This window comes from Ascaphus truei, chromosome 5 (genome assembly GCF_040206685.1).
Source record: "Ascaphus truei isolate aAscTru1 chromosome 5, aAscTru1.hap1, whole genome shotgun sequence".
NCBI classification, from domain to species: Eukaryota; Metazoa; Chordata; class Amphibia; order Anura; family Ascaphidae; genus Ascaphus; species Ascaphus truei.
In genome coordinates, this window is record NC_134487.1 from 181,045,970 (window position 1) to 181,073,569 (window position 27,600).

At 44.0% G+C, this 27,600-nt stretch overlaps 1 protein-coding gene and 1 long non-coding RNA gene across 5 annotated transcripts in view; one reads left to right on the plus strand and one right to left on the minus strand.

The window, feature by feature from the left end:
* The window catches only part of TET3 (tet methylcytosine dioxygenase 3), a 91,867-nt gene extending 67,959 nt beyond the window's left edge, over nucleotides 1-23,908 (minus strand). Inside the window, exons 1-3 of one of the 2 annotated variants that reach the window (XM_075601378.1) lie at nucleotides 23,671-23,908; nucleotides 22,005-22,202; nucleotides 19,158-19,880 (exon numbers count right to left, since the gene is read on the minus strand). In XM_075601378.1, the coding sequence (XP_075457493.1) occupies nucleotides 19,158-19,481 (324 nt within the window). In that variant the 5' untranslated portion in view covers nucleotides 19,482-19,880; nucleotides 22,005-22,202; nucleotides 23,671-23,908. The remainder of the gene's footprint in view (nucleotides 1-19,157; nucleotides 19,881-22,004; nucleotides 22,203-23,670) is intronic. The other variant, XM_075601379.1, reaches the window with a different exon arrangement.
* Nucleotides 14,817-27,600, plus strand: part of LOC142495643 (uncharacterized) — a 30,401-nt gene continuing 17,617 nt past the window's right edge. Inside the window, exons 1-4 of one of the 3 annotated variants that reach the window (XR_012801783.1) lie at nucleotides 14,817-15,180; nucleotides 15,571-15,787; nucleotides 19,197-19,462; nucleotides 19,734-19,940. This is a non-coding gene — a long non-coding RNA (uncharacterized LOC142495643). Of the gene's footprint in view, nucleotides 15,508-15,570; nucleotides 15,788-19,196; nucleotides 19,463-19,733; nucleotides 19,941-27,600 lie in introns of all 3 variants that reach the window. The other 2 variants (XR_012801784.1, XR_012801782.1) reach the window with 2 other exon arrangements.

Sequence of the window (27,600 nt, forward strand, 5' to 3'; positions counted from 1 at the left end):
AGTAGTAAAAAACAAACAAAAAAGAGACACAGAATGAAACACTGAGCCCCGAGCTGCTCAGTCTCACTCCATTCTGTTTAGCATTATAAACTGGCAAATAAATCCCCCCTTTCTCAACTACTTGGCGACGTCCTCAAAATAGGAAACCGGGACATTAAAAAAAAAAAAAAAAAAAAAAAAAAAATAGGTTGTATGTACACATCTAGATACATATAAAAAACAGGCAATAATGCACACCTATAAAACACTCTTTTGCAGTATTATACACAGTATTTAGCAGTCGCTACAGTCTAAAAAAAAAATCCTTATAGCAGTATTATTTCAAGTTATGTCTATTATATCCTTTCCCTTAGCTGGCTGCTAATAAAAAGCAGTGTATTTTGTAGATCCGCTGATCTCTAAATGAACAAAGCTATTTAAACGGGTTATCTATTATTCAATGCTGCAGGACAGGTGTTACACCCAGAGTGCTTTCACCCAGCCCCGTCGCTGCTGTAGCGGCCTGCAGCACGCTGGCAGTGAAGGAGTTAGCGTGGTCCCGCGGTGTCGACAAGTGGGACTTCACCGTTAAAAAAAAAAAAAAAAATCTCTTGCGCTTCAGGAGCAAAAAACGGCAAAAGGGTTAAGCGTCAGATTAACAAAACAGGAAGCCTTTCTCAGGAGGATGTACTGGGTGTGTTACACAAGGAGGGAGACACAGAGAGAGAAAAAGAAAAAATCCCCCGCCTCCAGCATTAATTGTAACTACCCAGAAAGGACTGAACAGAGAAAATGTCACATACATACATACATACATATATATACACATATCACGGACCCCGCCAGTGAATCCCTGGAAAATCCCACTATATACAGGCCGGGTTTTTAGTATGTAGCGCTAGGACGCCGGGGGAAGAGAAAAAAGCAGGTCTGGGTGACCTAAAATGAACCAGCAGGAAAAAAATAAATAATAATGTCCTAAAATGGAACTCCAGCGCGACGCTTTCTGCGTCTGAAAAAGCGTAGCTTCAGCTTAAAGGGGCAGCGCTCGTTCCTCTGTAATGCTGAGGTGTTCATTTCACACCGCGCCCGCAGCAGACCTGGGACTTTAAAGTTTGTTGAGGTCGGGAAGTCCCGGTAACACTCCCCCCCTGCATCTCAAGCAATATGTTAGCAGGAGTGGATTTGTGTCGCCTGTGTGCAGAAAGTAATTTCAAATATCGCAGCTCCGCACACTGGCTGGCGATACGGGGAAACCAGAAAAATAGACTTTTTGAAACACACACAAAGATATATATAAAGAATCAAAAACGAATAGACGATACTGTTCTGTGGCTAATATATGTACACACACACACACACTGTTAAAATTACCTCAAAATGCTGTATATATGTGTAGTATTTATACTAGTTAGAAGAAAATCTATGCTTTGCTGTAGAAGGTGTTAAAACTCGTAGGTAAATAAGCATTGACTTGTGTCAGCAATGTGTAAGCGTGTGTGGGTGTGGGTGTAAGTGTGCCGGGGCAACACGTACAGATCATTGTATAGGTGGGTGTTACGGTTTAGACTGCGTAAGTGTGTTTGTACTGTATACGTATCGGGGTGCAGGTGCATTTGCACAGAGCGGGTGAAGAGCATAAGGTGCTGGCATTTGAGGTCGGCAGCTATTAATGACCAAGGACGCCATTAACCCATTCGCTGCCATCGGGGCCAGCAACGCTTTGCTCTACGGCAGGGGTGAGCGACGCCATTCCTCAAGGACCACCAACAGGTCAGGCGTTCAGAAGTACGGGTGGCTCAATCAGTGGCTCAGTCGAACACTACACCACCTGTATTGATGCAGGAATATCCTAAAAACCTGACCTGTTGGTGGCCCTGGAGGACTGGTGTTGCCCAGCCCTGCTGTACGGGTCATATTGTTCTGCCCTGTGTTACTGCCTCACTCTGACAGCGAAGTTACAAAATGCGTATATACCACAAATACTTGCCCTGTCCGACTTCCCTGTACAACAATAATATTTTTCAACCGATGGGACTGGGCTCTACAGCCAGCGGTTATTATAATAAGACCACAGTTTTTGGTATGGGAATACACAGGCTAGTGTGAAAACAAAAATATATAAAGGCAAAATAGCGATGGCTGGTGGTCAACATCCAGATTAGCGCCATGTAAAGTAGCGACCGCCATATGAAAGGGTTAGAGGATCTCGCGCTCGACGGGGAGTTAGTATTCAGTTATTTATAACCAAAAGCGGCATTTTTTTGGTAAATGTTTTCTGCGAGATATATTACAGTTACCAGGTACACAGAGGAGCGACACACATAGCATTTTGTTATGTAATAGGAGGCAACAAGATAGTGACACTGCTTAGGTTGGAACCAGTTCTGTGCCAGAGTGGATATACTGTAATAATGTTATTATAGATCTGATAAAAATTTACGGACAGACTGAATACAATATATATATATATTATTAAGGTGACTAAAAACTCTCCACTGTATAGCATATAGAAATATTACTTGTGAGCACATTCACATGTCTTAGACAGGTCTGCAACCCTGCTTTTCACCATGATCTCCTAGCATACAGTGCTACCACTATGCTATACGGTGGAGGGTTTTTAGTCACCTTTTCACCCACCATAACTTAAAATAATGTATGGTGAAGACATACTCATGTCTCAAGTTGCAAAGCCGGTACAACCAACCTCACACTGACAAGACCCACAAGGTCGAAACAGTCTGTCTGTGAGTGGGTTTACTGGCTTTGCATCTCATCCCAGGTTATGTTTAAAAGCTGTGTTTAAAGCAGCATGCATTGGCTTAAGGGTTTAACCATGTAATGTGGTCTTGAGACAAAAGGTGGCACTGTGTGCTCATTTGCATGTCATTTCCCAGAATCCCTTGCTGCAGTGGATGCTCTGTATGCTAGTAGATAATGGTGAAAAGCAGGGTGGCAGACCTGTCTAAGAATTGGGTGGTTTTTTTTCAATCTCCTGTGGAAAATAAAAAAAAAGTATTTCATTACAAATGTCCAATTTATATCAAGGAAATCATTAAAAAAAATTACTAAAGAAAAGGGCTTCAAGGCCTGTGAATTCAGCAAAATACAAAAACCAAAAAAGAAGGGCAGAGTCACTGTGGATAGCGCAGAAAGGTTTACTGAAAGGCTGCATTAACAAAAGAAAGGTGTATTTGAAACGAGTACGCGCTCCTGCAGGATCACCTTCTTTTAGGGGCTGAGAGTGGAAGGAGGCCGGAGTTTCGCTGCTGAAGGTATTTGGTACATTCCATAAGGGACTTCTAAGAAGTCCGATGTCATAAAACTGGCAAACACTGCCGCTTTAACCCATTCACCCAGTATCTCAATTTACATGTACTATTTATTTTTTTGTATGTTGTATGATTCTCTCTCTCTCTCCACCCCCCCCCCCCCCCCCCCATCATTATAAACACTGAAACAAGGCTCTAGTTTTGCAGGTTGCTTTTGCAATAAAAAATAAAAGAGGCCTCAGTACAAATTGGTAGCATGTTGAATACACAGTGGGTTGTATTGTCTATACAGCCGATTGTTTGTGTGTTATTCAATTGTTAGAAGGGTGCCATTCAAAATGTGCAAAGTTTATTGAAAGCAAATTATTTAAGCAGGGGCGTGAATGTTTAGTCGAAAAATAATCAATTAAGACCACCGCAACAAGTTTTATACAGAAAAATTGTTGCCAAATGGAGAGAAACGGGTTCAGTCTGTAACAAGCAAGTAAAGACACTGTGCCTGCCCAAATACATACTGTACATGCATACATACTGTACATACATACATACTGTACATGCATACATACATACTGTACATGCATGCATACTGTACATGCATACATACTGTACATACATACATACTGTGCATACATACTGTACATGCATACATACATACATACTGTACATGCATGCATACTGTACATACATACATACTGTGCATACATACAGTACATACTGTACATGCATGCATACTGTACATGCATGCATACTGTACATGCATACATACACAAGACGATGACCAAAAGTAAGATGGAGTAGGAGGCTTCCAATACAGTACTTGGAAGATTATTTGGGGAGGCTTTCATTCAGCAGTGGATCGACAAGGGTCGAAGATTAAGATATACACATATACATACACAGCAGATTATGGGGAGGTGGGGGGCAACACCCATAGAAGTCAAAATGCACAGTTTTACATTGTGGGCCTGTGCATCGCTGTGCATGTGAAAATCTGTATACATCCTTGTATTTTCAGAGTGCCTGTCTGTGATTGTGCATACCAGCGTCTCTGTGCATGTATACATTAATGTGTGCATCAATGTGCCACTGTGTACCAGTGAAGTGGTCTCGTGGTACTGTAGTAAAAAGCAGCAATCCCACTGCTGGGAACCAGGAGCTGGACCGCGTTATTTTCATCTCAGAGGAGCCTCTGGTTTTCCAAGATACTTACCTGGTGAAGCCAAAGGTGTGTCTGGTCCCTCCATGGGAAACAAAAGGGAGGTTTAAATCTGCCATGCGAGCCCACAAGAAGCCACGATTTCATCCGTGGTGCCCACCTATAGGGCTGCCAGAAGCAGGAGATTTAATACTCGGTTAGTATGGGGGGTACCTTTTAAGCGGTGAGGTATCATGGGAACCAGAGGCTCCCCATAGCTGAAAATAACAGATTCCATAGTTCCCATTCGGTGTTCAGAAAAACAAGAAGGGGTCGGGGCTTATGTAGGGGGAGGGGGAGGCTGTAGGTTCAGCAGCAGGTTCTGACAGTAAGGGCTCAGCAACTGTAAATATAAGAGGACACTTTACCCCCCCCCCCCCCCGGGCCAATGCATTGTTGACAGCAAACAGGTAACATTTGTGCTTACAAAATACTCCCCTGTATATACAAATTCATGCAAGCCCTATTTACACGCTTTTGCGCGCGCACATATTGATCCACTATTAACGCATGGCTGTTTTATCATCAGTGTGTGCAAACACGCCGCGGCTTGGTGACATCACTAACATCTGGCCCAAACCTTGCAGGGGGGTAGCAACGTGCCAGTGATTGGCAGATGCTGATTAACCCCTAGAATGAAGCCCGTGCTGTCACATGTTCTGACGGGGGAAAAAAATAGAAACGGATTTTAGAAGGAAAAAAAAGTACAGTTTGAGATGACTTGTGTTAACCCCTTCACTCCAGAACAGCCTGTACAATAACAACCCAGTACCTGAGCAAATATCAAAGCAACATTAAAAAGTGTGCACACACACTCACACTCACACCTTGCTTTGCAATGTTGGTTTAAGTGGACAGATTATTGCTCATCACAAATCTTGACAGATTCAAGATCAACAGAATACAGGGTCCTGTAAAGGTCCTGTAAAGGGCTCTTTGGTTGTTTTTTTTGTACGGCTGATAAGAATCAACGTAACAGCGTTAACATTCAGCTAATCCAGCACAAACAGCTGTCAGTGTTCTGGGTCCCTGTTTTAGTCGGGATTCCATCTGCTGTCCGATGTCTCACTCACACAATGCAGGCGGTTCCAGTCCCTTTCATATCCACACACGACTGCTATTCACTGCGACCGCCGTGTGGACTCTGAAGCGGCGCCGTACAGTATCGCTATAGTCTTGGGTAGTGTCGGGTCAATCGCCGCTGGGAAAGCCTCCCCGATATTCAACACGTGCAAACGTTAACCGCTTTGGTGCCAGCGAGGCCAACTATGCATTGCAGAGCAACAGAACACGCATGCAGAGCAATGCATTGCTGGTCCATCTGGCAGAGAAAGGGTTAACGGTATAACCTGGCATTTTATAGCGGCTGACCCCTAATGCCCACATGCTTTAACCACTGCCCAAATTCTGCACACAACTTTATGTACAATGAAATATACACACAATGATATTCTTCAATTGTAAGCTCCCCGGAGCAGGGACTCCTTATTCCAATGTGTTTTACTGTATGTATGAAGCGCTTATTCCTAATTATGACATGTGTTACTGCTGTAAAGTGCTATGTACATGGATGGCGCTATATAAATAAACATATACACATGTTCACAGATACACAGACCCCCACCACCCCCATGTATTTATAAAAAAAAGCCAAGGCTTACAATATCCAAAGTATGTCATCTAAATTGTTACTACGGTAAACACCCTGTAGCCCACACTGCCGGCTCTAACACCAGAATGCAACCATAACACATTTAGATTGGAAGGACAGGGGGTTCTCCTCACTTACTGTATCAGCATAGGGCAAAACGGTCATTTTATAGTTCCTGCACTCACAACTGCGGAATAAGTGGACACATTGCAAATAAGAGATCCTATTGGAAAACATTCAAATACAATGTCAGTGGGGGGAAAACATTACCCATATACAAGAACTATATGCAATGTAACACAGGTAAACACAGGCAACATAATATTTGGGCTGTCCTTTAAAGACAGACAGAAGAGCATGCAGTCTAAATCCTGGAGTAGAGGGTGTTACAAGGACTTGCTCCAGATTGCAAAAGGACCAGGAAATTGGATGCAACATCATGTTATTCCACATCAAAGAGCAACACACCTATACCATGCTGCAACAGGATTAAAAGAAGAAAAACAACGCCCAACAGGACACACGGAGCCTGGATCTTACTTTCAGGACAAATACTTCATTCGGTTAACTGTTCAGCCCCACTCCATCCCCCAAGAGGAGTAACCCTTCTCTACTAGAAGGGCCAGCAACGCACGTGTGTGCAGCAAAGTGCTTGTAGCATTTGAAACACAAAACCGCCAGCAATAGTCCAAACACGATGCAAAAAAGTGACATTTCTAGAAACGAAGACTAAAACCTTGGGGTTTTCTGCCCCCGTCGCGACCGTCACGTCTACTAGTGTAAGACGACCCACTGTGCACAGGGAACAAGGCAGGAGCGCGCGTGTTTGATCCAATACGCAAATTAGCCATGTGCGAAATGTCATGGATCGGTATCCTGACCCCCGAGTCGTGCTCAGGCTGGGACATTTCACAACAGATCCCGCTCTGAAAAGCACAACCGCTGGGCAGTCTCCGTGTGAGGCCGTCAGGGGAAACGGGACGTGGGGAAGGAACGATGCAGCCGCATTTACAAACGCGCTGAAGCTCCACTGCTCAAAGCGCGATGTTACGGAGGGGTGAAAAGTGTCACTACTGTGTGTTTTATTTACAATTCATTTGGAGAGTACGTGTAATAGAGGGTACTTTTGGAAACCGTTGCCGTTGGCGGGTGTGAGCAACAATTTGATCCCCTTTTTTACATTGCGGCATTTAACACAATTACACCTTTCAAAATAATTCATCATCTATAGTGATTAGTCAGAAATATTTCTTTGCACACTAATAGTGTTTGAAGTCACAAATACTTTCCTATACACAAAGCTATTGAATTATTCCTGATATTTATTTGCACGTGCACATATATCTGTGGGAGCGCCGTTCTAAACCTCTTTTTGGGGTTTTTATTACGTAAATAAGAGCCAGTATTTTTAGATATTCACAAATATGTTACCTCTTTATTCACAAACCAATTCCACTATTTTTCATTTATTTGTTTATAAAAGCCGAAAAGTTAACACTTTATGTACACATTTTTTACAAACGGCGAGCACATTTTAAACCCGCCTGTTCTTTTAAAAGGATTTTCTCCCTTATCTGCATTTACAACAGGAATATCAAATGCATCTCTCAGACAAATGAGCCAATGTTTAATACGCCAAGGTGTTTTTCCTTTCATTGGACTGCAATAGTGCCGATCGGGGAAGTTGCTCACAAAACTCCGACTGAAGTCAATGCGAGTTTACATACGATAGTGGCGTGATCGGCACTATCGCTGTGAAATGAATAACCCTCTAAAGGCCATATTTACCAAGCACCTTCCGGCACTGGGGGACACGACACAGCCTATTCAAGTCAGTGGGCTGCAAGGGGTCTTCCTTACGGCATATAAGACCACTTCGTAATGACGGCCTTAAATGTACGTAGAGATCGCGGCAGCCCCCGCCCCCGGAGCTCGTTCCGTCCCGGTGCCGGCGATCCTCGCTACATCTGTATGTTCTTCTATTGCATATGAACACCCGGGAATATTTAGCATTTCAGGCCCCAAGTCTAGATGTGCTGCCCCCCTACTCTCGAAACTTTCCCCATGACAAAGAAATCCTCGATTTACTCGCTGGGTTCTCGCTTTTCTGCGGAGAGACTACGAATCGGATCTGCGGAAATAAAAAGGTGCCCGGCACAAGTGACGCGGTTTAACTATTGCGTGAGCGCGCTTACACGGCATCAAATAACATGTACGCTGGTGATCGAGTTCCCCGGCTCTACTATCGTTCTGGCTGCGCCCCGGGCCACGGGAAAAACAGAACGCTCCTTTAAAACCCTGATCTCGTGTCAGAAAGTTTACATTATGGAAAAGGAAACAGATGTGCAGAGATGGGACGGGCCAAACCCTGCACTTGGGGGGGGGGGGGGGAGGATAAATTCCAGCAATTCAGTCCTAGGTTAACCCATTGGCTGCCAGAGGGGCCAGCAATGCTTTGTAAAGCCGGAACGGGGCTCAAGGTGAAGTCTTGTGCGGGGCCTGAACTTGGAAAGATGGTCACGGAAATGCTTCGCCTGGGAAATTATGGTTGGAGAACGAACAGGGTGAACCTTCCTTTCCTGGTTTAAGCAGCTACCGACTGACCTCTGCCAAGCAGAAGTACTGAATCCTCTACAAGCGATCTAACACTGATCTGATTTACAGAACCGTTTGGAATTGATAGAGAGGGTGAGAGGGTGTTATAGGGAAGAGCGCTTTCACTGCATTGCAAGCCTATTTTTTTTTTTATAAACAAGTGTGTTATTTGCAGGCCTAGAATATAATGAATCAGTTAACTAAACAGTAACAGTTTCACTTATTTGTATCTAGTGAAAAAATGAATGTGTTGCATTTCTCTGGGAACACTAGAGTCAGTTAGCTGCTTGCATTAATGACTTAGGCCGTGTTTATAGTGCCCGCGACGGCGACAGCGCTCCAAAACAAATCAATTGACTCCGTCGCAAGCGCTTATAGTACGCGCCACAGAAAATTTGGAAGTCGGGTAAATTTGATATTTTAGAGACAGTCGCCACATGTGACTGTCTCTAAACCAATCAAATTGCGCGGCCCGCCCCCTTCAGTGACGTCACTGGCGACAGTCGCTAAAAAACAAATGATAACTTTCGCTGGTGGAGACGGGTGACGTCACTGGCCGTGTCGCCAGCACTATAAGCGCGGCCTTATGCTGGCATCAATTACTTTATAAAGCAAAAGAACAGATCCCACCTACAACGAAGGAACGATTGGGATAACAGTATGTCATAGAGCCGAGCCGCAGCAGCTAAGTAAGGCCTCGGCCATGGTCAGCGCTTACCCGTGCTGAGGCGCGCTTGCACTTACCTGTGAGCCCCTACAGCCGCAATGAGAGCGGCTTTAGTAGGGGCTCGCCTACGCCTCCGCAAGCGCGCGAAAGCGTAGGTCTTAGGTAATTTTTTAAATCACGCGCTTGCCGGAGCGCAGGGCCGGTCACGTGAGCGGTTCGCTCAACCCGCTCCGTGACGTCACGCTGTCTAAGGCCCGGGCCATAGAGGGGTGAGGCGATCCGAACCGCGCTGACGCGGAGGCTCGCCTGCTGAAATGCGATTTCATGCCCATACAGGCGAGCCAGCGGGCGCGATCGGAGCCTCGGAGCCGGGGGGAGGTGGGGCAGTGACGTCGCTGGGCCAATCGCCCGCGACGCACTGACGTCGACGTCACGGCGCCGTGACGTTGACGCTGCTGTGCTGGGATTGGAGGTTTTCAGCCGAAAGCGCGCAGAAAAACAGCTTGGCGCTCGGCTGAAACCTCCAACTCCTCAGCACGCCTGCGGACGCTCGCGTGAGCCCCCTCTCAAGGCATCCTCATTGAGGATGCAGGGGCTCAGCGCGGAGCATCCGCACGGCTCAGCACGGCCTGTCCTTCTATGGACTCGGCCTAAGGCCAGGGAAAGCACCCGCTTTCCCTGAGCCTCAGCGCGCCTCAGCACGCACGCTGGAACCCTGGACGAAGCCTAAGGCTGCGCTTATAGTGCCGGCGATGCGATGTTGCATCAAAACAAATGCATTGTTGCCGTCGTCGGCACTTATAGAGCACACGACGGCGCGACCAAAAATCTGGTAGTCACTGTTATTTGATTCTTTCAGCTACGGTCTCCCCTTGTGGCCAATCAGAGAGCTTCTCCGTCCCTCTGCCTTCCCCCTTCGTGACATCACTGGCCTTGTAGCCAGCGACGTCACCTAAACTTAAATTACAACTATCGCAATGGCAACAGCAACGTCATCAGTCGCGTCGCCGGCAGAATAAGCGCAGCCTAAGGCCGCGTTTATAGTGCCGGCGACGCGACCGATGACATCACCCGTCGCCACTGGCGAAAGTTGCACTTAGGTTTGGAGCGACGTCGCTGGCGACAAGGCCAGTGATGTCACGAAGGGGGGCGGGCAGAGTGCAGTAGGCGCTCTGTGATTGGTGTAGAGACAGTCACATGTGGCGATTGTCTCTCCCAAAATCAAATTTCAATGGCTTAAAGTTTCTTTGCAGCTCCGTCACCGTCGCGCTTACTATAAGCGCATGCAATGGATCCAATGTATATGTTTTGGCGTGACATCGCGTCGCCGGGCACTATAAGCGCAGCCTAAGGCTACGCTTATAGTGCTGGCGACATCAGGCTACGGTCGCCGGAAAAATCAAATTGAGATGACTTCCAGCAATCGCGACCAAGTCGTCGCTCCGTCGCTCTGCGCTTACTATAAGTGCACTCCACGGCGACAAGGCATTTGTTTTGACGCGATGTCGCCAGCACTATAAGCACAGCCTAATGGAACAGAAAACTCTTATGTATACAGTGACCCAAAAGATGTCCCAATGTCATTCATCAGTCACATGCCACTGTTCCAGCCTGATGCTGCTACACTGCAGTGCCAGGAACTAGCTGCAGGACAACCAGCGGGTCTGTATTACCCAAGTTTTAGAGCAATTCCAGAACCGATTATTCAGAAGCTCCTGCAAAGGATGACGAGAATATTAGGTCATCTGCATGCCTGCCTCTGGTTCGTGCCAGGGCTAGGAAGGTTCCTGGACTATATGTTGAGGAGACCAGAAAAAAGTTGGAGCCGTCACAAAAAAAAAAACCAGTATTGCTAATCTAGCTCCAGGTCATCATGAGACAGGAATCCAGTTCTGTGTTTCACGGGATTCATTATCAATATAGGCCAATGGCTAATCCGCATGCACTAGGATTCTTGTTGGAACTGGACATGTCTCATGATGAAATGGATCAAGGTTGGCAACACAGAGAGAGAGAGGGATGGAAATAAACTGGTTGAAAGCTGGGCAAAGAATCTAAAATGACCGGTGACCTTAGTCGTAATGTGTTGACCCTGGATTGAATCCCAGTGGATAAAGAAAATATTTATTTATAATGAAGAGAGAGAATTGCTGCTTTTAGGAGTAAGATTTTGGTGCCTTCTGCTAAATACATGAATAACAAATGACAGGGGGTTCGTGATACTGTTATGAACAAAACAAATTATATTTTAATACACAATACAGGGCAAGTCATTTAGGTTTTCTTATTACGTTAATATTTGAATCTCTGTAAATATTCAAGTATGAGCTTAAGGCCGCGCTTATAGTGCTGGCGACGGCGACATGGCCGATTACATCACCCGTTGCCGTCGCCACTGGCGAAAGTTGTAATTTGATATTTAGCCACAAGGCCAGTGACGTCACTAAAAGGGGCAGGCCGAGAAATTTGATTGGTTTAGAGACAGTCACATGTGGCGACTGTCTCTAAAAAATGTACCCGGCTTCAAAATTTTTGGTCGCTCCGTCGCGCTTACTATAAGCGCTTGCGACGGAGTCCATGTATTTGTTTCGGAGCGACGTCGTGTCGCCGTCGCAAGGCACTATAAGCGCAGCCTAAAGCAGAAGGTTATGATGCCTACACGGGACCAGCATTCAAGTATTTCATAGATCTGCATAAATTCATGAATTGTTTTCTTAGTACACACTCCGCATGCGTTTCCTCGTTTAAAAAAAAAAAGTTAAATGTACCAAATAAATCCAAGGATAGTGGTGCCACAAAGCATATCCCCCACGTGTGAAAAATCTACTGTGTTCTACAAATCCACTACAACCCGGTCCTACAATAGTGCAATATACAGCTGTGTGTCATTAGCAAAGGGCTATTCAGGAGTCCCTCGGTGTAAAGAGCAAACACAAACAATAGCGGAGGTTAAATAAAAGAGACGGGCGCAGGGTGAGATTATCCTAACACATTCTCATTCTGCAGCATCTCCACGCTCCTCCTCACCCCCCATCATGTGCATCACACTGCAAATGCAGATAGCAAGTCATCTGCTCATCCCCCCTACCCATACACACAATGAGGGCATTGTCTGCTTGTTCTAGGCCTTCTATAGGTAACTCTATGCACAAGCACCCTGCTAGATAAAGGCACCCCTGTAATCCGTTAAAAACGCCAAAAGGGAGTTTCATTCCCTTTTAAATGTGCATTCACTTTTACTTGTGCTAATGTTTCTTCATTCTCTTAAAACACAAGGTAAATGCACATTTATGTATATATAATATATATATATATATATATATATATTTTTTAATCCCTTGCTTGTGCGACATTTAGTATAACGCATGGACATTTTATTTTTATTTTTGTAACGCTTTGTAAAATACACTTTATTAATAGGAGCATTATCTTAACAAATAGAAGACACTAAATCTTTGCAAATGTAATTTATTTCATTCTAAATGAGCAGCCCATACATAACTTGGGGGGAAAGAGAGCAGAGGAACGGGGGAGCAAGAATACTATTCTTTAAAATATACCATATTCTGTTGTTGCTTCTTTTTCAACACTCACACGGACAAAAAAAATTGAAACCACAAAATACATCTTCTAAAATGGTGATTGTCCAACGCCTGCTTTTTAATTGAGTGAGTGACATATTGGAATCATTCCTCATTTCGTGGAGAACTCTTAACAAGCCTGTATTAAATGCAGCATATATAAGTATGGTGTAATGTGATTTAGTAGATGAAAGGCTCCTGAAAACCTCAGCCCATGGGACACTGGTTAGCAGTGACACAGAAGCTGTTTCATGGTTCCAGTGCTTGGACTTTATTGCAGCTCTTGCCGATGTTGCTGAGAGGGACAGTGGCCGTTTCCCCCACCAACCAGCAGTGATTATGGTGTTAATGGTAGGGAGCGGTAGAGCGAGATTTTTCACACATTCTCTTATCATTAATGAGTGCTTTGCATTTTGCTCGGTTCCCGGGCAGCAAAATCAAGGAGCGAGTTGTCAATTTGTGAAATTTGCCACCTCACAAAACAACAGATTATAGGCAATAGGATTCAGGTTGTGGAACAAAAAGGGAGAGACATTTGTGCGAGGGAGGAGGTGAAGGCATTTAGCTGGTCATTTATTCATGGGAAATAAGAAGTGATTGGCTTTAATCCTTTGCGTGATAAGATAGGTTTGTAGGGCTGAAGGAGCGGCTCAGTGAGTAAAGGCGCTGACTCTGTAAACAACAACAACAGAGTCTGAAGCAATGGAACCTGGTTCAAATCCTGGTGACTGCTCCTTGTGACCTTGGGCAAGTCACTTTATCTCCCTGTGCCTCAGGCACAGCTCTACGGGGCAGGGACTGTGTGTGTAGCAATCCTGTGTGCTGTGTGCTGCAATTGTGTAATTGTGTCATTGTGGAGTGCTTTGAGTGCTACTAGCAGAAAATCGCTAGATGAAATAAAAGTTATCATACCAGTCATGTTTTGTTTATGGAATGACCTCTAGTCTAGTTATAACAGATATTGCACGACTATTAACAGCTTAAAACATATGTATATAGATATACTGGGGTTGCAGAACCCACAAATAAAAAAAGCACAGTGCGTGCAGTGGTTAAAGAGCTCACGGTGCGGGTATCGGGTGTCCGTTATAAACGGCAGGGGGCACCGTTAAAATGTGTACTTACAATATGTGAGCCCCCTGAAAAAAAAATATATAGTGGAAGAGTGCAGCAGCATTCCGGAAACGACCTGGTCTTTGAAGTGGGTGAAGCTCATTTGAATCTCAGTGTTGTCTCCTGGAGAACTTGGGCAAGTGAACCTCCTCAGGGACTAAAATAAGCTTTATAAACGCAGGAACCTAAAAAGTGAACAGCGCTGCACACACTTTCAAAGCTTGAAGAAACCAATGTTAAAGAAAAGTTCAGGAAGACCACGTAACCCCCCAAGGTGCAGCTGCACTGCTTCTGCTTCGTTCCCTCCACCCACCTTGGGGGCTCTGCTTTTCGCAACACGGACGAAGCTGCCCGTCAACATTATTAAAATGCATGGACACGTTGAAAAATATATTTGTTAAAAAATAGTAACAGTTCGTGGTTTACTGGAAGCGAAGGGGTTGCAGTATTTATAACAGAAAGTGTTGGGTTAAATCATTGGCTCAGCAATAAAAAATAAATAAATATATAAAAATATAGTGGTACTATATGGGACCATCACACTTCATCCACTAGTAAGGACAGCAAATCTCCCGTACAGAGACAACAGTGAATCCACCCCAGAGGTGGCAGCACGGCTGCCACTGATGTATAATTGCAATGCGAGTTGGAATTTAACACACCTTTGCCCAATCGGTTACCACAAGAGGAGACATATCCGAAGCTAAAAGTAAACGTTGACCAGGAAGAGAGCGGAGTTCTGATGGGAAAGAAACTCATTCACACTGCTGTAGCGTGTTTCCTATAGCGTAACCTAGTGGACCAAGGCAGCAAATTGCCCTGCGAGGTAACTTGAGGACATTGCAACTTGACGGCTTATGAGTCATTTTTCCGACGCAGATCGGCGACTGGCTCACAGCTACGCAGCTGTCTGGGGTCGTGATGAGGGGAAGGCGACGATTGAAAAGGAGGAAAAAGGCGAATGGTAAAAGGTAAGAAGGAGATACCCAAGCTGCCAGTGGGAGGGTAGGAACAGATTTGCCATCCCGAATCCAAAAAGAGACATCGGAGGACGGCAGACTATGGATTAAGAGGAGACACAGCAAAGGCAACGTTGAGAAAAACAGCGGTCTAACTGAGCCAAGGTATACTGCAGACACACCGCAGCTTTTTTATTGCTGTATAGCGGTGCCCAGCGAATAACATAATGCAAAATTCCAAGGAACACAATTATACTAAACTAAACCTTCACAAATAAAGGCTCCATAATGGAATGACAGAGCCCTTGCCTGGAAGAGCTCATCAAAATATGGCCTGGCCATTTGTAGCGTGTCACGGACTTGCCATATTCAAGCCTGAAATCCATTCATTGAACGGTGTACAATAGCAGACGCCAGAGAACACGCGCGCTGGACTGGGGAAGATGTAGGAGAACCTGGGCTAATGAACAGAGAGGACGGCTAGAAAGACAGGTAACCGTGGCAGTCATCTTTAAAATGACCCCTGAAAATAGAATATGCATTTCGTGTTCACAGGGAAGTATAAAATCGGGTGGAGTGGATGAAATGAGATAAATACTGGATGGTCCGAGGGGGAGAGCGGCTGGAACCCTTTCACTGCACATTGGTGGCAATAACTTCACAAAGCACCTTGCAGCGCACGACTCGCTGCCCGTTCTGCATTGAACGCAGAAGGAAAAGTTATTTTGTGGAAACAGCTGAGGCAATTACCACCCCTAGAACGCCTGAAAAGGTTTGTGTACCGGGACTTAAAAAAAAAAAAAAACACGAGATAAAAAAACAAAAACAAAACATAGATATTTTAAAGGAATTGTCGATTATTGTTTTCATTATTGCTGCTATCCTGCAATCATGAAGCTTTCCACTGGATTAATATATGACCGGCACTGCAGTCCAATGACATTAATGCAGCATTGCATGAATAAGGATGGGGGAATGCATTCCCCAACAGCAAATACTGCTTTGTAGAACAGCATAGAGTATCTCCATGCAAGAGCAACCCCCCCAAAACCCCTTCCCCCGTGTTGAATTTGCTAGGTTCAACTTGAATGGGAGTACACACACGTTTATGAGCATTAACCCTTAACAGAGCATGATGAATCCGCCCCAAGGGTCTGTATTGTTATTAATAAGGTGGGGTGGGGGGAGGGGGTGGGGTGTAAAGGCCGGGCAGTTGGGAATCAGCAGATACAACTACTGCAGGCAACTGCTAATATTGTGCGTCTCTGCAAGCTGCAAAAGGCTTCGGTTTGCAGCCACTCTGTGTCCCCTGATAATGCAGCTCAGCCAGATTCTGACTACAATGCAGTAAAAAAATGTTCCAAGGGGACACACAATAGGAGCAGTATCAGCCTTGCAGTGGGGGTGGGGAGGAGAGTTTAAAACCCAGCTGGCAGCCATAGGATACGCTTGCCTATACCACACGTCAAGGCTCAGACCCGTGGGCGGGGGAGGAGGGAAAAGGGAGGGAAGAGGACGGGAAGGGGCAGAGGGGCCTGCGGGGGAGGGGGATGCAGGTCCTGTTACGACCCCATACACAAAAAGAGGCCTGACTGGTAAATCTCACAGCAAATGCCACGGAAAAAAGAGAGAGCCTGACCCTGCCTTCTGCACCAGGCAGCGGCTGAAAGGTTAAATGGGAAAGGTGGGAGGGGTACGTGGGAAAGGTGGGAGGGGTACGTGGGAAAGGGGGGAGGGGTACGTGGAAAAGGGGGGGGGGGTGTATGTGGGAAAGGATAGGGGAGGGGTACGTGGGAAAGGGGGGGGTGGAACCAGCTGATGTTGAAGACATGAGGAGAGGTGGGAGACAAACGGCCTGGAGGGGTCATCTCAACCTTTTCCCACTTCCACACTCCCGCCATCCCTTACAGAGCAAAGCCAAAGCATTTTCAGGTCATCTCTACTATGGCTTTCAAAGGCAGGCCTCATATCAAGCAGTATTGTGTATGTAGGACCATCTGAATTTTTTCCCCTTTATAAAACAGGTTTTAAAAGACAGTTGCTTATATGCTCTTTGTGTATAGTACAGCAGGCTCATTTTAAGATGAATACACACACACACACACTTTAACCTCTTCAGTGCAGTCCTCTCTGATACGGAAGGGGTTCAACAAGGACTAGTTGCCTGAAAAACAAATTATCCTGATACTTACATTTTTGTACAAACGCCAGCCATGACTACGATACTTTATAAATGCAGCCACTCCGGAGCTGTAAGCCATCGATATTACCGCGTAAACACTGGGGTATCAATTCCCTGCTCCCCCAACAGCTTACAATCTATCATTTTAGTCAAAACGTTGCTAAAATGTAACCAACAACAACAACATCTGGGGCTCTCCCTACCAGTTTTGTGCCACAAATATGTTATTGTACAAATGGGTAGAAACTAAATGGTAGTATATATTTATACACACACACAAATGTATATGTATGCATGTGTTCATATTTGCACATGTGTGTGCGTGCGCGCGCGCGTATATGCACGTGTGTGTGTGTGTTCACATATGCACATTAGCGTGTGTGCGCATATGCACCTTAGTGTGGTTGTGTGTGTGCGCATATGCACATTAGTGTGTGTGTGTGTGTGTGTGTGTGCGCGTGCGCACATATGCACATTAGTGTGTGTGTGTGTGTATGTGTGCGCATATGCACATTAGTGTGGGATGGTGTGTGTACGTATATGCACATTAGTGTGTGTGTGTATGCATATGCACATTAGTGTGTGTGTGTATGTGTGCGCATATGCACATTAGTGTGTGTGTGTGTGTGTGTGTGTGTATGCACACTAGATTGAATTGGATTGTGAGCTCTTCAGGATAGTGATGCTTTTCTTGATTTCCTACAGTATGTATCAAACGCTTATTCCGATTGTCAAGTGTATTACTGCTGTAAAGCCCTATCTATGTACAGTACATGGATAGCGCTGAATAAATAAAGATATACAAATACACAAATGTGTATGTGTACACACGTGGATATAGAATAAACACGCAGTGCAGTATTTACATACGTGAAACAACTCCTTTTTCATAGCATTTCCAAACAATTCCCAACCTGGTCTGCCAGGCCATGTATTCTCATTCTGCATGTAATAACATTGGGGTCCCACCACTATCTCCTCACTGCACGTCTCACACGCCTTTCACACGCCTCTAAACCCCTCCTACGCCGTGAAAGCCACCCCCACAGACAGCTAACACGTATAGTATGCATTAGCACCCGGTATGTCAGCCTCAATTCAAATACAACAGTGACTGTATCATTCATGATATCTCTATAGGAAGTGCCACTTAACCCTTTCACCCTTTGCCCAATGCTCTCAGATCGACGATTGTGGTCACATGTACTTGTATTGAAATTGCTCAGCAACAGAACACCTTCCCTACCATTTTTACTGGTTGTTTCATTATAAAGATGTCAACTAGCTTTGCAAACTAGGCCTGAATAGAGGATGGATGGATGGATGGATGGATGGATGGATGGATGGATGTGTATATATATATATATATATATATATATATATATATATATATATATATATATATATATATATATATATATATATATATATATATATGCAAATATAACTGTATGCTCATCTGCATGTCTTAGACAGGTCTGCAACCCCGCCTTTCCCCATTATCACCCAGCATACAGCACTTCCACTGCAGCAAGGGATTCTGGGAAATGACATGCAAATGAGCACACAGTGCCACTTTTTATACACACACACACACACACACACACACACACACACACACACACACACACACACACACACACACACACACACACACACACACACACACAGGTTAGGAGCTTGTACCAAACTGAGGAAAGAACACCACGATAAACTCCAAAGCTGCAGCCATCGCGGCTGAGTTATAAAGCAGTTTAGAAAAAACTAAGACCGCTGCCATCTTTAATGCGGCCAGGAACTAAAGATTTCAATATTTTCTCAACACACCTTAGAAAATGGCACCAGATCAAGAAAATACATGCAGCTTGTCCGACTTTTTTTTTTCATGGCCCCACTACCTGGAACTAGCCCTTTAAAAGCCACGGCTTAGTACATTTCGACGCATCCTCCAAGTGCTCACCTCCGTTCCCCTCAGTGGCACCAATCTCTTCTTTTTCAGCTCCTCGCACTTCCGCAGCTTGCAGATCTGGTGACTGGTATTCCGGTTTACACAGTTGTAACATTCTCCACACGGCTCCTTCCTTAGACATGGGACGCAGTGCCCGCAGCGCTTCCTTTTTTTCCGGCACGGCAACTCCGACGTTTCCGCAGCTTTGCAGTCGCTGGTATCCTCTCCTGGCAGATCGGCGCCTTCGAATCTCCCAAGGGCTTCCCCGTCCTCGCAGAAGTCATAAACATCTTGCGACGCTTCGAGTGGATTTGCTGGTGATTGGGTCTTTTTCATGGTGCTGCCAATATTTGGGGGGCAAACGTAGAAATGTTAGGATACCGGCTTTGCTAAGACAGCATGAGGCTGCCTTATTTGTACTCGGGGGGGGGGGGGGGGCGATTAAATGTTATCTTTCCCGGTCAATCAGTGTTAGCCAACCTTCAAAACTGAAACACTGTATATGTCCCTTCATTTGGATGTGAACTCTAGTGTACGTTCTTGCGAATATTCCTTCTACAGCCCTGTTTTCTTCTCTTGCCAGAGCAGCTGACCTCGCGGAGGTAAACCCAAGTGAATCTGCCAGAGTTTCCCACTTTCCGCTTGACAACGCATCTTGACGCCAGGTGTGGGAAAAACTTTGCTTGCGCTCTCTATATCTGGCTTGGGGGATATCGGGACTTCCCTAAAAATCTCCTGCAAAAGAGAGAAGGAAATATCACTCAAAAAGACAGAGAAGATGCACTAGACGGTGTTGTGAGTAATTATGAGGACTTCTTCTTGCGTCCTTTGCAAGGCTTGTACTGCCAGTACCACACATTGGACTGCAAGCTCTTTCAGTAACAGGGATTTGTGGCGACTATATTGTTTTGCCCAATAGCATATTGTGTTGGCCAAACAATGCCTACAGCACTGAAGGGGTTAAGAAGTGATGAAGAAATGAAAGCAGGTCTAACTGTAAGTTCTTATTGCTTGAATAGAACAGGCCAGAATATTGCACGGGATAAATAAATGGTATAGGGAGATACACGTGCATACTTAAAAATAAACGTGTGTGTACATACATATACAAAAACACGCACAATATACAATGTTACTATACACACAGAAGTATGTGTAATCCTCTTAGTATCAGAAAGGCAAGCAATGTGTTTTATTTTAAATAACAAGAGAAGATCAATACATTTACAAGCATAAGATATATAACACACACACATTCCTAAAAAAATACTTGTGTGTTATTCCATAAATATACACCTATACACAGGCAAAAGGCACAGCAAGCACACACATCCATATACTGAAAGAGAATGAACACATTTGCATTAGCACTGTCGCTGAGCAATGCAGGCCAAACTGGCAACGAACAGGTTAATATACAAAATACATTGGCACGCAATACACAATTATACTGCACAAACCACTGTGTATACATATATAAATAATACACACCAACTGTACTCAATGTAAGCACGCACAGATACAATATACATACAATACACAATGAGACAAAGCCCCCAATACACAGACACATAGTAAGAACTAATGGCTCATTACCAGCCTCTCTCTCTCTCTCTGTGGCTCAGTGACAGGCCAGAGCTCCCCGCTCAGCACAGCCCTCCCCACCACTTCTTTGTTCTGAGCCTGGAGCTGGGGCTGCTCCAGCAGGTCTGCCCTCCTCCCCCTCCCCCTCCAACAAAGACAGACACCCGCCCCCTCAGTGCAGGGAAAGACAGCCCCCTCCTCACAGAGTGCACCCCCTCCCCTTCTCTGCCCCCCAGTGCAAGAAGGGTACCCCCCTTCTCTGCCCCCCAGTGCAAGAAGGGTACCCCCCTTCTCTGCCCCCCAGTGCAAGGGTACCCCCCTTCTCTGCCCCCCAGTGCAAGGGTACCCCCCTTCTCTGCCCCCAATTGCAAGAAGGGCACCCCCTTTTATGCCCCCAGTGCAAGAAGGGCACCCCCCTTTTATGCCCCCAGTGCAAGATGGGCACCCCCTTTCTCTGCACATAGTGTATAAAGTCCCCACCTCGCAAGCACACCAAAACAGACATCCCCCTCTCTGCACACAGTATAAGAAATCCCCACAGTGTAACACAGGCCTCCCCCTTGTGCACAGTTCCTGTGTGACAAGAAGCAGGAGGAACCCACGTGTGTGAGCTGCATAGGGCATGGGGGGAGAGAGGGGAAGGGATGAACCATGGAACAGTATTATGAACTAAAGAGCAGATGGATTAAGGAGAGTGGGGGACAAGTAGCCCACATCATACACTTCTCATATACATTCAATTACATGATATTATTATACAATGTGTGTGTACAATATATATATATATATATATATATATATATATATATATATATATATATATATATATATATATATATATATATACACACACACATTCACACATACATATATACACATACATACACACACACACACACACACACACACACACACACACACACACACACACAAATACGTGTGTGTGTATGTATGTATATATCACACAGCAGTGTGATATATAGATACACATACATGTGTGCATACATAATTACAATTACTCACAGATCTATACATATAAAAGCCATGAAAATTGTATATAAAAAACGATATACACACATACAATGAGATATTTCACAATATACACACTCCATGCAAAATGAGATACAACAGAAACATGTTTATATATCCATACACAATTACAAATATTTACAGACCCATGACATATGCACACGAATGTATACATGCCCTTCATTGCATGGCATATCTGTTACACACAGGATTTGGGGTGTGATGGGGCACAGGGCCAGTCCTTACCTTGTGTATGCACCGGCGCCTCTCTCTGAGCCCGGGAGCCCTGACCACCGGCTGGAGGAGGGGAGCGCATCGGGGCACAGATGTGGAGCAAACAAAAGGGAAGTGACTGAGAAACACAAAGATCTGAAGTGGAGCACAGGGGATCCGGAGCAGATCCCAGTGAGGGGGGAAGAATCCTAAAGAGGGAGGGAGCAGGTGCTGTGCAGAACAGAGAGAGAAAGGGAGAGAGGAAGAGAGGTATATTATTTGCGAGAGAGAGGGAAAGAAAGAGCGAGGGAGATATACAATGTGCAGAACAGAGAGAGGAGAGTTATACTGTATACAGGAGAGAGAGGATAGCTATACTGTGTGCAAGAGAGAGAGGGGGAGAGCTATACTATGTGCAGGAGAGAGAGGGGGGGGGGGAGAGAGAGCGCTATACTATGTGAGAGAGAGAGATCTATACCATGTACAGAACAGAGAGAGAGAGAGAGCGCTATACCATGTGCAGAACAAACACACACAGAGAGAGAGGGAGAGGAGAGCTATACCATGTGCAGGAGAGAGAGAGAGAGAGAGAGGAGCTATACCATGAGAGAGAGAGAGAGAGAGAGACACACCATATGCAGAACAGAGAGAGAGCCATGTGCGAGAGAGAGAGAGAGATACCATGTGCAGGAGAGAGAGAGATACCATGTGCAGAACAGTGAGAGAGATACCATGTGCAGAACAGAGAGAGAAGAGCTATATACTATGTGAAGGAGAGAAAGAATGAGAGAGAGAGAGCTATACCATGTGCAGAGCACACACAGAGAGAGAGGATAGCTATACTATGTGTTGGAGAGAAAGGAGAGAGAGAGAGAGCTATACCATGTGCACAACAGAGAGAGAGAGCTATACTGTGTGCATGAGAGAGAGAGAGAGAGCTATACCATGTGCAGAACACACACACACCCACAGAGAGAGAGAGCTATACCATGTGCAGAACAGAGAGAGAGAGAGCTATACTATGTGAAGGAGAGAAAGAGAGAGCTATACCATGTGCAGAACAGAGAGAGAGAGCTATACTATGTGCTAGAGAGAGAGAGAGAGGGGGGGGGGGACTCTCTGTACTATGTGCAGAGAGAGCTAAGAGCAACACTGTACTATATACAAACACTAGCCCCTAATTAATTTGCTACTTAGAAGTCTTCCCGTCCAGGAGAAGATTTCAGTTCCATTCAAATGAATGGGACTCAAATCTTCTTCAGCAAGGGCAGGCAGCGCCACAGCACATTGAAGAGGGCCCATGGAAAGTACACAGAGAAATATGCACAGAACATCCGAAATGTTACACAGGGCAGGTATGCACATAATTACATTTCTTCACAACATAGGGGAAAGTGTGTGTATATATAGATAATTGGGTAGGGCATCATCCAGCAGTGAATCGACAAGGGCTAAAGATGAAGAAGAAGATGTATACTGTATCATCTTTAGCTCTTGTTGATATATATATATATATATATATATATATATATATATATATATATATATATATATTATTACATCTAGATAAAAGCAGGAACTCCCAGGACCTGCGGAAAAAATAGTTACTACATATTTGTATTGTCCAGACACACAATTTGTGAATCTCTCTACAAGACTGCTGCAGTAACAAATATTAAACAGATTATGTTGCACTAACCTGGAATACAGCATAGGCATTCCTGGGAATTAATGTACATTTCTCATTTACATCACCATTTTCATGTTTCCCCAAACTGTGAAATAAAATGTTACTATTATTCACCATTTTTAAAATGTTAAATTCTGCAGGAGTTATATGTGCTGCAAGACCTTTTCAAGTTTATTCTCACATGCAGAACTACAACCACAAGCGTCACAGCACTGGCAGTACATTCTGCTTTCGTTAGCAACTTAGAACTAACGGACGAGTGCTGCAGTGATTCCAATGAGGCAGTGATCAGTAGTCAAGCAGCTAGGAGAAAATCAAAACGGAGGCAACACTGCAAAAAAAAAAGTCTACATCAAACTGCACCTTACACATTGAAGATCAAGTTGCACAAAACATTTCAAAATTAAAAAATGGCGGCTGAGGAAAATTGTGGTTCTGTGGCACCCGCTAGCAATAATCCCTCCTACTGTCTCTCTACGCTCTCCCAATTTACCACTTTGATTGTAAGCTCTTCGGGCAGGGACTCCTTTTCCTGTTACTTTTATGTCGGAAGATTATTCCCATTATGTGTTATATTATTATGGCGGGATTAGATCCCAGACTCGTGTGTTTGTTCAGTCCAACTTCAGCATTAGGCCGTGATTATAATAATAATAATAGCATGCTCTTGTATAGCGCGCTGCTAGTTTAACGTAGCGATTTACAGAGAAATTTTGCAGGCACAGGTCCCTGCCCCGTGGATCTTACAATCTATGTTTTTGGCGCCTGAGGCACAGGGAAATAAAGTGACTTGCCCAAGGTCACAAGGAGCCAACACCGGGAATTGAACCAGGTTCCCCTGCTTCAAACTCAGTGCCAGTCAGTGTCTTTACTCACTGAGCCGCTCCTTCTTCCTTATAGTGCGCACAACGCAAGCAAAATGCATCAGCTTTATGGGGCCGGCCACAGTGCACGCGATGAAGAGCGACTGCTCTGCATAATTTTGAGCCGACAAATTTCGTTTTTTTTTGTGCGACAGCCGCGTCACGTGAGCAGTTCAGCCAATGAGGGCGAACCAGCCTGGCGACGCGTCCGCCACGCCTAGAGTGCACACATCGCTCGGGCGACAGGCGCACGCCCACTATAATCGATGCCTTACTTCACACCTTCCTCTGTGAAATGACCCGGTTGGGGTTTGCATACACATTACCTGAGGACATGCGATATTTTATCCATTGCTGCTGGAAAGAGTTAAAAGCCCATGTCACAGAAATAATGATAACATCTTTAGAAAACCCCATGTTGGCAATATATGATGCTCATCTGTTAAAGATATATATAGTCCAGTGTAGAACCAAAATCAATGGCTCAAAGCACAGTGACATCGAGAGAGAGAGAGTGTGAGAGAGAGTGAGTGTGAGAGAGTGTGAGAGAGACAGTGAGTGAGTGAGTGTGTGTGTCAGTCAGAACCCTATTCACAAGTTTAACTTCTATCATGTTATCCTGCCCCCCTCCATTTTAAGATCCCGGATGCTTAATATTTCCAATGCTTATATTTCCTCAATGATCAGATTAAAAAAAATAAACACAAGGACAGGAACATATACTTTTAATGTACACCAAAAAAAAAGTGGTGGTTCAACTTCTGGGACTCCAAGTTTCGCACCCCGATACAAAGAAAAATGTAAATGGGGATACATACAAGGGGTGATCGCTGCTTACAAATTCTATTTCCAAGGGCCCATGTTCTTTTGGTCTGTGTAGTTCTAATCTGATAATCATTTTTCATGGCTAATGATGGCAGATTAGTTCAAACAAAAGGAGACAAACGGGCTGGGATTAAGAAATTCCCTGAATATAACAGTTTACAAATAGTTTTAATCACAATAGAGATTAGGTACAGATTGTAAACACAGGGAAGACATTAAAGTTTAAAAAAAATACTTTAAATACTAAAAAATATATATACTTTCAAACGCTTACATTGGTCTGGTTTTATGTGCTGTCAAACGCCCATGTTTTACCCTTTAAAGAGGCAATTCCATGCAGGAGGTTAAATTATTATAATTTTTTAAACACAAACTTTTTTATTTTTTATGCCGGTTTATCAGTATATTAGGCTGATTTAGAAATATTAAACTGCCCTTAGACTGTCTGTTGCACTTATTTGTACAGTATATCATGATACATTAATGGTTTGCTTTTCTCTGGGAACACTGGATCAGACTACTGTACTTGTGCTTATTTATCTGACCAATTGTGGCTTTGATACTCGCCTTGCAAACTAAGAACTGGGCAAAAAGAACTATTTCCATACCGGTGTGTCTGAGGAATGGAACAGGGTAATCCCCCAGAGACATTAATCCTCCCAAGCTTTTGTTTACTGTGGAAATGTTAATAGCTTTAAAAAAAAATAATAATATTGAATAATTCTCCATTAAAAAACAAAAAAGGTTTCAATATGCTTTATTTAATTTATTTAAAGCTGCAGTTCATGCAATATCCTGCATGTGTGTTTTTTTTTTTTAATAAATCAGTTCTGTAGTAAGAAAAAATACTTTTAGCATTTTCTGTTTTAAAAAAAAACAACTTTGAAAGATCAATTTTCTTGTATTCTATTTTAACAAGCATGCTTGTTCCTATAGCAACGATTTACATTCCCCATATTTAAAGATGTCGCCAAACTTTGCCAATCAATAGACGGAGAACGCATTGACCGGCAGCTATGCAGTTTTTTAGGTAAGTAGAGATTGCATAACTGAAACTATTGAAGTAAAAAAAAAAAAAAAATAAAAAATAAAAAATAAACTAAAAAAAAACACGGGAGCCTGAACTGCAGCTTTAACGTGCCACTGTAATCTTTCATCCTAGCAGAGACTGGCCCCTTTAAACATGCAACTGCCATCAGTTCACTTCAGTCCAAGGGACTGCCCCCCCTCCTTTTTTTTAATTTATTTGTTTATGGAGATGTATATATTTTCAGACTTTACAAATCATAAAGCAATTAAAATAACAAGAACACTAGTGATAACAATACAACCAAAACATCAAATATAAGCTCAGATCGCATAATATCAGTATCATAAGAACAATAATAAACAATAATATTAATATCATAAGAACAATAATAAACAATAATATTAATATCAGTATCATAAGAACAATATCATAAGAACAATATCATAAGAACAGTATCATCATCCCGCTTATATCCTTATCAAACAATGTTAGCCGGCAACTTTTATTTAATTTATTGTGTTAAACCTTATTATTATTATTAATTATGTAGTTAAAAATGATCTTTTCTTTTCCACGTTTCTTGTTCTCTAGTTTCTAAGTGCTGGTACTGCCCCTTTAATGGCAACCCCATCCTTTGAGTTTGGCACCCAGAGCCGGAGTGCAGGTGGCCCAGTTAGGAGGTGTGAAGGATTACTCCCTGTTAGGGGAGTGCAGCAGATAATCAGTGGTAGATAAGCCCAGAGTGAAGAGGGAGAGGTCAGCGGAGAGATCCATCATTCAGTTTACAGTACATTTGCGGGAGAATCTCTTCTCATGTAAACAATGAGAAATATTAAACGCTCAGGGTGTATTCCTCTCTTTATCATATACCACCCCCCCCCCCCCTTTTTTTTCTTTTTCTTCTGGACATCTAATTAAATGCATTTATTTGTCTTATGCTGATATGTAGTGACATTCAAAACCTTAACCCCTTCAGCGTTAGAAAGGCCTCGCAACACACAGTTTCATTATTACTGTACATGATATTTAGGGATTACATAAAAGTAATAATCTGAAATGGGGAATCTGAAATGGAAAGCACAGACATACATATTCCATCAAAACTATGAGTGTAGATTTAGGATTTTTTAAAAAATTTTAAACAAGTAATCCCAGCTAACCCGCATTTAAAAAAAAAATTGACCGTAACCTTTTGGGTGCCCATGATGTATTCATCACGTC